The sequence below is a fragment of the Bacillus rossius genome, chromosome 2 (genome assembly GCF_032445375.1).
Source record: "Bacillus rossius redtenbacheri isolate Brsri chromosome 2, Brsri_v3, whole genome shotgun sequence".
In the NCBI taxonomy this organism is placed as follows: domain Eukaryota; kingdom Metazoa; phylum Arthropoda; class Insecta; order Phasmatodea; family Bacillidae; genus Bacillus; species Bacillus rossius.
Genome location: NC_086331.1, coordinates 106,441,039 through 106,454,967, shown reverse-complemented (window position 1 = coordinate 106,454,967; position 13,929 = coordinate 106,441,039). Strand labels below are relative to the sequence as shown.

Below are 13,929 nucleotides of genomic sequence, written 5' to 3'. Positions count from 1 at the left end.
ATACAGTTGAGTGTTGGAAATGTTCCCCATCCAGGTATGCCTGGTCTTACCTTGGCAGTACACAACACAAGGCAGGGCATTTTAGGAAGGTGAATCTGTTGCGTGTGTGAAAGTAACAGTTTATGTTTAAATTAAAAATCTGGCCTTAAAATTATGGAGCTTACAGCATTCTCCTGCAATGCTAAACATAAGTAATAGGTAACTCTAGATGCAAGTTTTTTTAGTTTCTTACTTCTATTTCTAATTTAATTGGAAGTGTTAAGAGTTTTGTTTTAAAAACCCGCCTACCCCTTTTACCAAACTTAGGTTTTGAAGTAGCTTGGCTTCTGGGTTGTAGCCGTGTCCGTGGCGAATAATTCACCGACGTTTTGGTCGACATTGCAGTCAATATCATAGGTTTTGAATTTCGCAAAATGGTAAAATTGTGGTTGGTATTTTTCGTATGTTTATTATTGGTAACTAGAATAATTTATTACACTTACAGTAAAACCTCGTATTTACGTTCTCGTTATTTACGTTTTCCCGCAAATAACGTCATTTTATGTAGGTCCGTTTTATTGTACATTAACTTTCGTGTTGCATTTTCCCTGAAATTACACCGCTACGTAACCAAAAAACCCGGAATGTACGTTTCAAAACACGGTAAAAATGTAAATACTCGTCACGTTAGTCATAGATGTGAAAAGTTTGAAGTAGTTCGCCTATTGTCTGTAACCTTTCGTTTTGATGTATCGACAAGTTCTATGGTGCCTCTCCTCTACTAACGTTTTAATCTTTGCTGCCATAGAGAACTTTCGTAGCAGAACCACAAACGGTTTTATTTATGGTGTCATAGAGCACTCTCGTAGCAGAGCATAGTCCGAAGCGCTGAGCTATCGATACTACCGGAAAGCGCTCATACACAGTACGTATATTTAGTAGTGCTGCATTATGTACAGTAGATATCTATGATGGCTTTCATTGTTTACATTAGTCAACGTCCGTTTTGGTTAGCACGTGTTTTTTTATCGTTCACAATATTATTTATGGCAAGATTTTGATTGAAGATGGATAGGTATAAAGTTCCACGAAATACTTTATCTATTGAAGATAAAATTAAAATTATTGAGAAGTTTGACAAGCATGTGGGTACCCGAGTGGTTTTGGCCAAGGAACTGAATATTCCTGTTAGTACTTTAAACACAATAATTAAAAATAGGTGTTCTATTGAAGCAAATGCTGCCCAATGCGGGCCTAGTGCGAAGAAGCGCAAGTACGTGAAAGACTCTACATTTAAAGAACTTGAAAGTTTGTTGTATGAGTGGTTCATTTGTGCTCGCTCTTCAAATCTTCCAATCAATGGCAACGTACTACGCGAGAAAGCAAAAGTCATTGCTTTGAGGCTTGGAATTGATGATTTTTCAGCTTCTAATGGATGGATAGACAGATTTCGCCAGCGCCATAATGTTGTTTATAAGGTTGTGTGTGGTGAAAGCAAGAGTGTGGACGAGGAAACTGCTGATGTTTGGAAAAACACGTCGCTCAAGGAACAGTTGGAGGGGTACTCAGCTAAAGATGTTTTCAATGCTGATGAGACAGGTTTGTTTTACTGTGTATTGCCTAATAAAACATTATGCTTTAAAGGGGAAAAATGCCATGGTGGCAAGCTGAGCAAAAATCGCATTACCATTCTCTTACTTACAAATGCTGATGGTTCTGAAAAATTTCCGTTGTTTGTAATCGGCAAATCAAAAAAACCACGTTGTTTTAAAAACATTAAAACTTTGCCAACTTTGTATGAAGCAAACAATAAATCCTGGATGACAGGGTCTCTTTTTCAGCAACAGATCCAAGCTTTTGACAGAAAAATGGCGCTGCGTAACCGAAATGTCTTGCTATTCATTGATCAGTGCCCTGCCCACAAAATAAACATAGAGCTGAGGAATGTGAAGATTGTGTATTTCCCTGTGAATTGCACAAGCACACTCCAGCCCCTAGATCTGGGCATCATCAACTCTTTCAAGTGCTATTACCGCAAATGCATTGTATCCAGAGCAGTTGCCATGCTGGACAATGGCAAGGACCCAACACAAATGAAAATAAATCTACTAACTGCACTACATTTCGCAGCAAGAGCATGGAAGGAAGTTACACCAGAAACTATAACCAACTGTTTCCAGAAAGCTGGTTTCTTTGTTGACAGTGGACAGAGTGCTGGATCCAGTGAAAACTTGCCTGGAGCAGATAAAGTGAAAGAAGAATATCTGCAACTTTCACAAAATGGAGACTTCACTGACTATGTACAACTGGATGATAATGTTGTAACTTGTGAAGTCCAGACTGTGGAGGACATTGTTGATAGTCATCTGGCAGAAAAACAAGAAAGTAGTGAAGATGATGATTCGGAAGTGGAAACTCCCATACCGACGACGATCGATGCACTTCAAGCCCTACAGACTCTAAGGAATTATATTCTCAGTGCACCAAACATTGAAAATGCAGTTGATGCACTTCATTCCTTGGAAAAAGAAATTCAGACCATACAAACTGAACAAAAGAAAAGTCAAACAAAAATTTCAGATTTCTTTAAAAAGTGTTGAATTTATACTAGTATGTACCTATAAAACTGTACTAGAGAAAATTTAATGTAGGCTTTATGTTGCATTGTTTTTTATATTTAAGAAAATTATATTTTTGCAGTGCCCTAAATGTGTTGTAAACAACTATTGTTTGTCTTGTAGCACCAGTAAATGCTGATACATTTTTTTAAGCTAAAATTTAGCATTAACTGCCAATAAAAGTGCTTTCCCACAATTTACACTTTCCCGCAATTTACACTTTTTCCTTGGGGTTCCTTGAAAAGTGCAAATAAGGGGTTTTACTGTAATTAAATTCAGAGATATAATTATTAATCAAATAACTTCTTAGTGGTTGAATTTCACAGAATATAAACATTTTGTTTGGTAGTTTTTGTATATTTAATATTGGTACCTAAAATATTTTTGCAGGAGAAACAAAATACTTTTAGATAAAAATTGAATTTAAATACTTAAATTTTTCTTGCATTATTCTTTTATTTACCAACATATTTACCAACATAGTTGCCAATGATTAAAAATGCATTACATATTCTAAGTGGGTCATTCCATGTAATAGGGCAAATATATATTGTGAGACAGTTGTAAAAAAAAATTTTTTGAAAATGGTTTTTATTTAGTCAAAGTGAACCAGAAGACCTCAGTAACTGACTACTTATATGGGCAGTGAACAATATTGAATTTCAACACATTTATAAAATAAAATATTTCTCTCTGATGTGAGGGAATGATGGGTGAGGGAATGACGTGTGAGGGAATGATAAATGTAGAATGAGGGAATGATTCGGTTCTGATATTCTGGTTTCCTTGGCAACATGTTTGTTTCTTAACCAAAGTTACATAATTTTCAATTGAATAATGTACAACTTTCAATATTAAAATACTAATTTAAGCATAATCAGTTGCTAAAACAGCATGTAATCAGTCTCGTGAGTTTGCTATGCCAAGTTTAAATTACAATTTGAATCTAGTTTTACAAACTATGTACACTATATTTATCTTACCACAAATTACAATATCTGAAGGGAAAATAAAGCCTTGGCATGTCATTAGAAGACTCGAATTGGGTCTTTAAATTTATAAAAAATCCTACACCCTTTGTTAATAACAATAGGAGTTGTGACAGTGGCAACAATTTGTTTAACAGATACAAAACATACATCATTTTTTCATCTACATAAAATAATGTATTGTCCCCACAAGAATTTTTCAAAAACATGACTTCGATTTCATTGTTTTGTACACACCTTTGGATAATTCCCAGGAACTGGCAAATTTTTTGTTGTGTTCTTTTTCTTCTTGTCACTGCTAAAACGAACTAGGACAAAACTTCCGAGTGGAAGAGAGTTTTTGGTCCCTAGATTATCATCTTCATCCGATGATGAATAGACATCTTCATATCGGAGGTTTTTCTTTGAGCCTAACAAAACAGATTTGTCAGTCTCTGTAGGTAGAAAAAGTATAGTACCTTTATTGGGGTTTCTGGAAGAAGGACCAGATGTTTTGCTTTCTGGTTTGTCTTGCATTACATTACTGGTAGCTGCAGATGTTTCAAGTTGAAAACCTTTGCCCAAGTGGAAGTGAGAGCATTCACTTTTGCATTCAAAACAACTTGAACTTCTGAAATGTAGAACTGGAAAAGCCGAATTGAACATAACCTGATGCACTTTCAATGTGCTGGCGAAACACTTAACATTTCCTGCATGTTTGGCTAGATCTTCCATTGCACTAATGTCTTTGTGTTGAATTTCAAAAATCTTCACACCTGGATAATGCTGTTTCAGTACATTTGTAAGGCACTCAAAATTTTCAACATATTTGCCTTGCGCAACTATGCGGTCAGCAGTTCATTTCAACGTTCCCCCAATACCATCAGGAGCACCTTTACCGTGCCCTGACTCGGTGTAGTTCCAAGTAAAAATTGAAATGTTGGGAAATATATATGACTTAGTTTTTTTTTATATGCAGAACATTGTTTTATTCCTATACTGTGTAACAACTCACATCACTCTGTATGTGTATGTTTGTCAAGTTGATATTTTGTTGGAATGCCCACTCGAAAACAGGCTTAAGATGAGCCCAAACCGAAAATGCATCATGTCTTAATGACTTGCTCAATGAATAAAATGGATGTGCCTTGACACAGGACGAAAGTTTGCCTTCAATTTTCTTGTTTAAGATAAAATACACCAGTGTGAAGGGTAATTTGTTCCCTTCCTCCACCAAAATGAACAGCCTGTATTTCTTCACTGAATTTGCAATTATAGTTCTCACTAAAGTCTATATGAATAAATGCAGAACTTTCATCCAACCGATTTTTTGCTGCATTTAGAGTCTTGTACTGGTGTGCAATATTTCCTATATGGAGAAGGTATCTAGGAAAGATAGTTTCCAGCTCAGTTACCAATGATCTTACATCAATAATAAACTCTTCTTTTAATGGTTTACTTACCTTCTTTTTTTGGCCTTTAACCTCTATCCATTGCACTTTTACCATCCACTTTTTTACTTTGACTTCTTGCTCAGGATCTATGATTTCATAGTAAATAGTCTTGCTCTTGCAAGCATTGCATTTTCTCTGAAGACAAGCTAAATTGTCTTTGTAACAACAAAGCTCTCTTACCAAGTCCGATGGTTTCTTGTGTACATTGGACATCATTCCCTCACAACACTCATCATTCCCTCATAGTGAGGGAATGATGGTGAGGGAATGATGAAATTGTAGTTAACTGTTCCTCAAACACAGCAGGTTGAACTTGTTAAACTTTTCCTTACAGTTTGGGGAAATACCCATTTATTGTTACGTAAAACTATTAAAACTAAATTTTTTACTTTACTTACAGCTGATTAATGATTTGTGAGGGAATGATGTGTAGAAAAAATACTCATGAAATTTCAAAACTTATTGAATTTATAAAAAATTAATAATCACCATTGAGCCTGAAACTATCACAGCTTCACATCAACAACTAAGATAGCTATCTACTGACTCACTAGCAATGGCCTTCATAGGCATCTACTGACCAGAAAATTAGTTAACATCGAGATGTGAGGGAATGATACCCGAACATGGGGACATAATTTAACTTTTTTTATTTTTAAGACGATAGGTAGGAAAAATGAAATGTACACATTTTCTAAAACTTTTAATTGTTTGGATTAACCCTAATAATTATGAAATCTCATTGCTCATAACTTTCAAAAAGAAATTGTGTCACAACATGTTAACTGTGGTTGGGGAACAGTGAGGGAATGATATTTCCAGGCTAAACAATTTTTTTTAAATACATTTTTTTTAAATTATCTGACATTTCAAGTTTACTGTCTTTTAAAACAATTTATAGTACATTATTAAAAAAATTGTCACGTTTATTGGACAATATTTTATTTAAGAAATGAGGCTGGGATATGAAATTTCCCCTTTTGCGTGGAATGACCCAAGTATACTTAAGAGTTTAAGTGACTTGTTGACTAAAAATCACCAAAATGTGACTTGTTACCTTTTACCTGAAGACCGTCCAATTTATTACACTTAATTAAATATGGAAATATAATTATTAATCTTTAAAACATACTTACTCCTTTTTCAGCCCTTAGGGGTTGAATTTCGCAAAATATAAAAATTTTGTTGGTAATTTTTGTGTGTTAATTATTGATACCCAAAACCATTTAGTACATTTAATTAAATTCAGAGATATAATTAATAAACTTTAAAATATAAAAATTGTGGTTGGTAGTTTTCCCATGTTTATTATTGGTAACCAAAATCTTTTCTTATGCTTTATTAGTTTGAGATACAATTAATTATCTTAAAATCTAATTTTACCCATTTGTCATTCCCTTAGGGGTGGATTTTTATTATTATATATACGTATATATATCCTAGTTTTTAAGTAATCCAAAGACCTTTCTATTTAAAAAAAAGATAATTAAAATTGGCCGAGTATATTTTGATTTATGTTCGACCAAACAAACAATTAGACAAAAAATTTATAAACTTTATTACAGCTATAGTTTTTTCATAATTCAGTCAATGTACATTTTGCCTTGAACAGTTTAATTATTAGTATAGATATAAAACATATCTTAAGATTTTTTTTTTTTTTTTTTGGTGTTTCACAGTGTGTAATGTGAACAAACTAACAATAAAATGAAGCACTGCAAGCCAACATTCAGCAAGTCGTATACAGATGCATTTTCTCATGTAATTGCTTAGCATAAAATTGTAAGCTATGTGTTTTGTGCAGCATATCATGATTTTGAATAGCTCATTCTGGACAGAATGATGTGTGCATTCACAAACATTGGCAATGGGAAGGTGTTCTAATCTAATTAGAAACAAGATTTTTTTTGCAGGTGTGTGTGAAATCTGAGGTAAGGTGGAATACAATACGAATGCCAGTACACAGAGAGCAAGACAAAAATGGGTACCATTCCCAACAAAATGCTGATCTGATGGCATACAAGGAACAAAGTTATATTCAAAACAAAATTAATGATAACGAATAATTATCTGTATGTTGGTTAAACTACGCAATACGACTGCTGTTCCTTCTATATTTTTTTTCAATAATTACATATGTCTAATGAATGCAGCACAACATAAAATTTAAATTTTGTGATTTTCTTTAGATTTATTTGGGTGCTTGATTTGTGAAACAATTTCGTTTCAGCATGTAGCACATTTGGGAATTGAATGTGTTAATCTGTTCAGCTCCCGGGTTTCTTCCATCGCCCTGCCATTAATTGTGCAGCAATGCATCTATTAGCCTAGTTTGTGACTATGTTAACTGTGCATAGCAATTCATTTATATGTAACACACATTACTGTACTAAAAAGAGTTGCTGAAGTTATAGGATTTACAAATCTTACGGTTTTCGAACTCTAGGTTGGCAGGTATGGTTTATCAATATAATACTTATCACTGTCATTTGTCATAGAGAATCAGGATAAATGTCAACAAGAGATACAATAAGGAAATAAATTTCTAAGCATAGACAGTTCCAAACGGAAGTCATTAGAACATTCATAGCATCAGTGATCATGAGGCATGTGTCACCTTTGTGCTACATGAGATTATTTATTATTGTGTGCAAATTTTGCTTGGTTATTAACTTTTGGTGGCAATTATTTGTCATATATGACAAATCTAACGGGTGTTTTTATTTATTCTAATACCAATACTGCCCAAGTGCACTTTGGGAAAAAAAATTACTAATAAACTTATTGGTTTTGTACATGAATGGGTAATTAATTCTATTTAGGTAGTGTTAAAAATGGTTACCATCTTTATATCACTCGGTAGAAATATGGTCTGAAATAAAACATTTACTTGTAAGGCACTTGATATGCTCCTTGCATAGAACAATTTTTTTTTTTTCACAATTCATTATTTTATATCTTAAAAACAAGGGCAGGGTTCAAGTCAGGGCTCACCGATTTGTCTTAAGCTGTGCGAGTAGAAGCAGATAGGTGTCTCTTTCAATGTTCTAAAAGTATCTCGCCTGAGTGGGCCCTAGGAACCAAGTAAAAGCCCTTTAAATATTTTAAAGTAGAGTTTGGGGGATATTTTTTTCAATACCCACTGGTGCAGTTTTTTTTTTTTTTTTTTAATTTTTTTGTTTTCTTGCAATATTTAACTATTAACTACATAATTTAAATATATTGAAACAGTTAAATTACATAATTGGGTGTAAGGTTTTGAATAAAAGAAATATTTATGAAAATTCTATGCTGCTTTTTACTTATTATCATAAGATGCATTAAATTTTTTCCAATGAAATAATACATTTTTATCAAAAATCATTGCAGACATGTGGTGAGAGATTGTTCACAACTGTAAAGGCTGTTACGAACTGTACGAAAAAAATATATAGTAATAGCTGACTATAGGGGATTTGAAACAGCTGACAGATCCTTGGGTTCTGAACACACGAAAGAGTAAGAAAAAGGATCAAATGGGGAGATAATGAAGACAAAAGTTAACAAATTTTTGCTACATGTTATTATTGCAGGACAAAATTTAAAACAATTCCTATATAAATATATTAACTAAATTACAGTAAACTTTTCTAATTTGAATATATTCATTTTTAATACATACATTTAATTGTTAAAATATATTTAAAGTCTGTAAATAATAGTTTAATATTGCGAGAAATAAAAAAAAAATGTGCCAGTGGGTATTGAACCCAAGCCGGTGGATTGCCACTTTACCACTACGCCATGCCACTGACTTTATAATTCATGAAAAAATATCCCTCAAACTCTCCTTTAAATTTCCTTAAAGATCTTTGTCTCACTTCCTTGTGCCCCACTCATGCAAGATATTTCAGGATGTTGAAAGACCTGCTTCAACTCACACAGTTTAAACCAAATAGGTGAGCCTGTGCATAGCTGTCTTGGCCTTTTTTTTTTTTTTTTTTGTATTTTTAGTTTTTACAATTGTCCCATCAGCCCACTGTTTTACTGTGATATTTTTTTTATTTTTTACAAATAATTTCTTCTTTGGAATTCTCTCTGTGCTGACTATGTGGTTAACATTTAAAATAAGCATATCACTGTATCAGCATACTGTGAACAATCAGGAGTCTATCTGTTAAAAATAAATTCCTTCCAAATGAGGGCTGAGAAGCCAGTTTCTGTTGCTGTGTAAGGAGAGAAAAAGTTATGTTAATGTTGTACAGAAATCTAACTTCAGTTAGTACGGTAACTATAGGTGATTGCGGTTGTGATCAACCTTAAAATCATTTCCGAATTTTTAGTATATTAGTGCTTGGCGAGTTGCATAAACATTGTCACCTTACTAGCCAGAAAATACGCAATTTGTGGCAAGAATCAACTTATATAAACCTATTTTACATCCCAATTGTCAACAGTTTTCACGAGACCTACCATTCTAAATATGATGCGATTCCAGGTAGAATCTGTCTGCATGGCCATCCCTAATTATTTGTCTTAAAAAATAGTTCACAGTTAACGGGCAAGCATAGTTAATTTTAATAATGAACAGTGGAAGTATTTTTTAACATTGTGCACGTGTAGCATCAATGTTTGGCACAACCAAACTGATTACCAAACATAGCAAACTGGACACATCTTGAATATATCTTCCTATGCTTCCTGCCGCAAGCAGGTCGAGTGAGGGTCGGTGGGGGGGGGGGGGGGGGACTGTCCTCCCTGTATGTGCCTATTGAGGGCTTGTTGTCAGTGAGGCATGGCAGTATTCATATGTGTCTGGTATTCAATTTAAATGTAGCTGCTGTTGCCATGTGGTGTTGTTTTTGACATTTCTGTTCTGACAGTTGCAATTTTATTTTTACAGCGTGGAATGATGTTATGAAAGAAGTGAATTCAGCTGACGGTAAAGTGCAATACTACACTGGACAATGATGGTCGTGAATCTTCTTCTCTACGAGAATTGTGTAACATAATGTAAATATTAACCTATTTATAAAAGTCGTTACTTTGTTTGTTAAACTTTGTGATATTCAATATTGAAAGTGAAAAATCTTAGTTGCATTTATGTGGAAGAGCATACCAGATTAAGACTAATAAGAAACATCTGCTAGGACTGTTGCCAGACATTTGTCACTTGCAAAAAGTGTTTATTTTTCTTTGTGAAAGACAATTCTAATATTAATATTATTTAAAACCAATATTAAACATGTATCTTTATAACATTCAACACAGATATAAATTTTTTTGCTTTAGATATATATATTTTTTAAATAAACATTTCTCCTTAGTTACATTTACAACTGCCAATTTAAATGTTCTGTTGTGAATATACTTTTTTTTTTGAATTCCTAAACAAAAGTATTTCAGCATTAGTGACAATAACTAGACACATTTCAAGGGCTTTTGAAATCCATATCTTTTTCTGTAACAGCATAAGTTATTTTTAGAAAGCATAGTATATTTGATGGATGCGAAACAACAGAAGTTATCATAGGGCTATATTACCAAATTTGTGTTATGAAAGGCACGTACCAATAATTATTGCCCTATTCTGTATTGGTATTCAAATTGTCATGTTTCAGTCAGAGTTATGGGATTGTTAAATGCTGTAATTGAACTCTCTCTTCCCTCTATGGTGAAGTGGTGTGTGATGGTGCTTCAGGTTAATTGTTCCACCCCAAGTGTTAAGAGCCATTACGTTATAACTTTATGTGTGCACATTTGTGTGTGTTATTTCTGTGAAATTGAGTTCTTGTTTTTCATATACAAAAATTTAATGTTAAAATATTAATATATAATTTATAGTTCAAAATATGTCGATTCTTAAAGGCTATTGTGCATTGTATATAAGATTTATTTTGTGTTTAAAGTGAGATGTATAAATGTTTTCATACTATTAATTTCGAACTTCCCGTTTTGTTGAAAAATATCAACAGTATTTTGTATCTGAAGCTTGCATAAGATTTAGCACAGCCATGCCAAGTGTGTGCAATGAAAATAGTTATTTATTTTCATTGTTAAATGGTTATGAATATTTAGTAATTGTAAGGCTTGAAAGTGTGATGATGACTTACCTATGCTGCTGTGGGCATGAGGTCTTATATTAAGAAAATCTGCATCTTAAAATTGTTAGTTTCACTATAACTGTTTATTTTGATAGTAAAATTTTATAGGATTAAAACCATTGTTCTTTTCTGTAGCAAACAGTGAAAATACATTATTTTCAAACATTTTAAAATAAAAGTGGCTTTTTAAAACAACCACCCAAAAGCTCAGAAAGTTTCAAAGCGTTTTTAAGGTCTTAGTATTCATATTGTTTTGTATTAATTTGAGATTTGTTAAAATTGCACAAATACTTCTTGAACTTCCAAGGCTTGATTAGTCCTTTCGACTTACTACCTGTATGTGCATAGTTTTATTGGCTTTGGACATACATACTTAAATTCTCATGTCAAATGTTATAAAACTGTGTACACCTTGTTAGTGAATTATTATGGACTTGAAAGTGCTTAATGTGTATTTAAATTTTGAGTTTGTTACTTTCATCTAGAAAAATCACATTGGTAAAAACATGAAAAATTGTATTTAATGTAAATTTATTGTGTATAATGTAAATTGACTATTAAATTGAAGTTTTCTTATTTAAATTTTTTTGAATTGTCCTTCACAGTAAGTATCACTTCAGTAAATTTGTCATGATCATAGTTTACCACAAAATGGCCAAATAATAATTTATAATGTTATATAGCTTTCTTAGTTTCATTGAACAAATGGTGCCTTTTGATCTTCAATTTACATTTTGACATAGCATCAGTGCATTTTAAATTCTGAATAAAGTGCACTATTTGTTTTCAGTGTGCAATAAGCATTTATTATTTACTGTAAAGAATAAATCCTTCATAAAAACATCATGGAGTCTTTTATTGAATAAAGTGAAAACAAACATTTTGTGAAATTTTATGTTCATATTGGGTATTTGGAGGGTACTTAATTTTAGAAGTTGAATACGATGTAGCAATACTCACATTGTTATTAGAGACAGTTAAAATTTGTATAAGTGATACGTATAAGCTAGAATAAAAGTGACAGAAGCACTTTTTGGTCACAATGTTTCTACAAATGTTTTTTCTGCATCTATTGAAGTAAACATACATTCACTGACTGACTGACTGACTGAAGCAGGAGAACATAAGTATAAAAATGGAAAGGTGGGCCAATGTATACAAAGAAAATGGCAGACCACCACCTCTTGTTTACGAAGTAGTATCCTGTCGACAACCTCCCTTCAAACCCTCCCGTACAATCACGGTACCATTTGCAAATTTAGTTTATATTGGGCTTAATTGTTTCTGGTTTTCTATTCTTTAGTGTAATTCTTCCTGTACGTTACCTGTCAAAGCATATATTTTACTATGCTGAAACAGTGCAATGCATGCTGGCTCTGGCATCTTTGTTTTTGTTTCTCCTCTGGTATCAGCAGTCCCATCGGAACTTCTAGGCAGGGCAATAAACAACCATACCTTCCATGTGTGTGTGTGATGGTTGAAAAGAGCTAAGTTGATACAGTTTGGAGGTACAGCTTGTAGTTTTTCAAGTAAGCACCAAAAATGCTTGCCTAGCTAGGTTTACTCTGTTCTAGATGAGGCAAGACTTTCTCTCTAGTTCTTTAACAAACACACAAGACCGAATTCAGATTCGTCTTTCAAAAGCGCAATATACTCATTCACCTGGCAGCTTCTCCAGTTATTGTCGGCTGGTAGCTGTTCCCATCCTGTTCCCGCAGATATCTGGCAATACTGCACACCATTTTCTCAGATAAAATGCTCGGAATGCATGTGAGAAAGAATCCTCTCTCTGATTATCGTTTGTTCGGTATCCTGCCGAAAATACCATGTGTGTTCGTTGAAGGTAGATGTAACTTTTGTGACTGGATACAGAACCTAAAATTGTATCATTTACTCCCTTATGAGAAGGCATTTATTTTAAATTTGGTAAGAAAATATATAAAGTAATATATGGTTGCTACAGGACTAGAAAACCGGGAAATGTCAGGGAAATTAAAATGGTCAGGGAATTCCGGGAAATGTCAGGGAAAATGCTACGAATTCTGGAAATTTTAAAGTTGCATATAATTCAAACAAAGCTTTGTTTTGATGCGCTCGTACCGCTACCGAACGACTCCGATAAAAGGCTGCTGCTTAAGGCACACGGCAACTGCGTTTTTTTTCCATGGTCTACGATTGTCCGTTGCAATAGGCTGTTACAACCACCCACCATAACTTCTGGCCAATCCAGGCACTCGTTTGTTCACTAGCGAACCCAGGCCTTCATTTGTTCGTGTTTTGCTCCTTTTTAATTTGCCCTTGAGACTTTGTATTATGTTCCGGTACGTGCAGTGAACTGAAGAACGGGCATGGCGTTGTTTATCTTTTGAAGGCTATTTTCACGTGGAATAAGGTGAGTACAAAGCTTATTACGTGAATTTAAAGGCGTTGTTTCAGGTGAAGTTAGTTTTTGATGCGATCATAAGAAAATAAAGTGCACTTGATAAAGAGGCAATATCAATTCTCATTTTGAAAACTACCAAGCTGATACGAAAACACGTGGCTTTTGTGTGCGGTTATGTTTTATGCATTTTTTCTACCTATTTTTTTTAATTTTTTTTTTCAACTGTTATAATCCGTGTGTTCTGTTGCGTGACAAGAGTATTGCATGTTGTAATGCTGCTATTGTAATTCTCTAAGTAGGCCCATTATATTGCTAGGTGTGAATTTGTAATAGTAGTTTTTGTATCTGTGTAGTTATATTTTTTAAGAATTCATAAACAATAATGTTTTAACCTAACCTGAAAATATTAATATGTACTTTTTTTTAGCTTAGAGATGTCGAAGA

General features: G+C 33.4%; 1 protein-coding gene across 3 annotated transcripts in view; it reads left to right on the top strand.

The window, feature by feature from the left end:
- The window catches only part of LOC134529565 (uncharacterized), a 108,477-nt gene extending 95,884 nt beyond the window's left edge, over window positions 1-12,593 (top strand). Inside the window, exon 11 of one of the 3 annotated variants that reach the window (XM_063363788.1) lies at window positions 9,902-12,593. In XM_063363788.1, the coding sequence (XP_063219858.1) occupies window positions 9,902-9,969 (68 nt within the window). In that variant the 3' untranslated portion in view covers window positions 9,970-12,593. The remainder of the gene's footprint in view (window positions 1-9,901) is intronic. The other 2 variants (XM_063363786.1, XM_063363787.1) reach the window with 2 other exon arrangements.
- The last annotated feature ends 1,336 nt before the right edge of the window (window positions 12,594-13,929 follow it).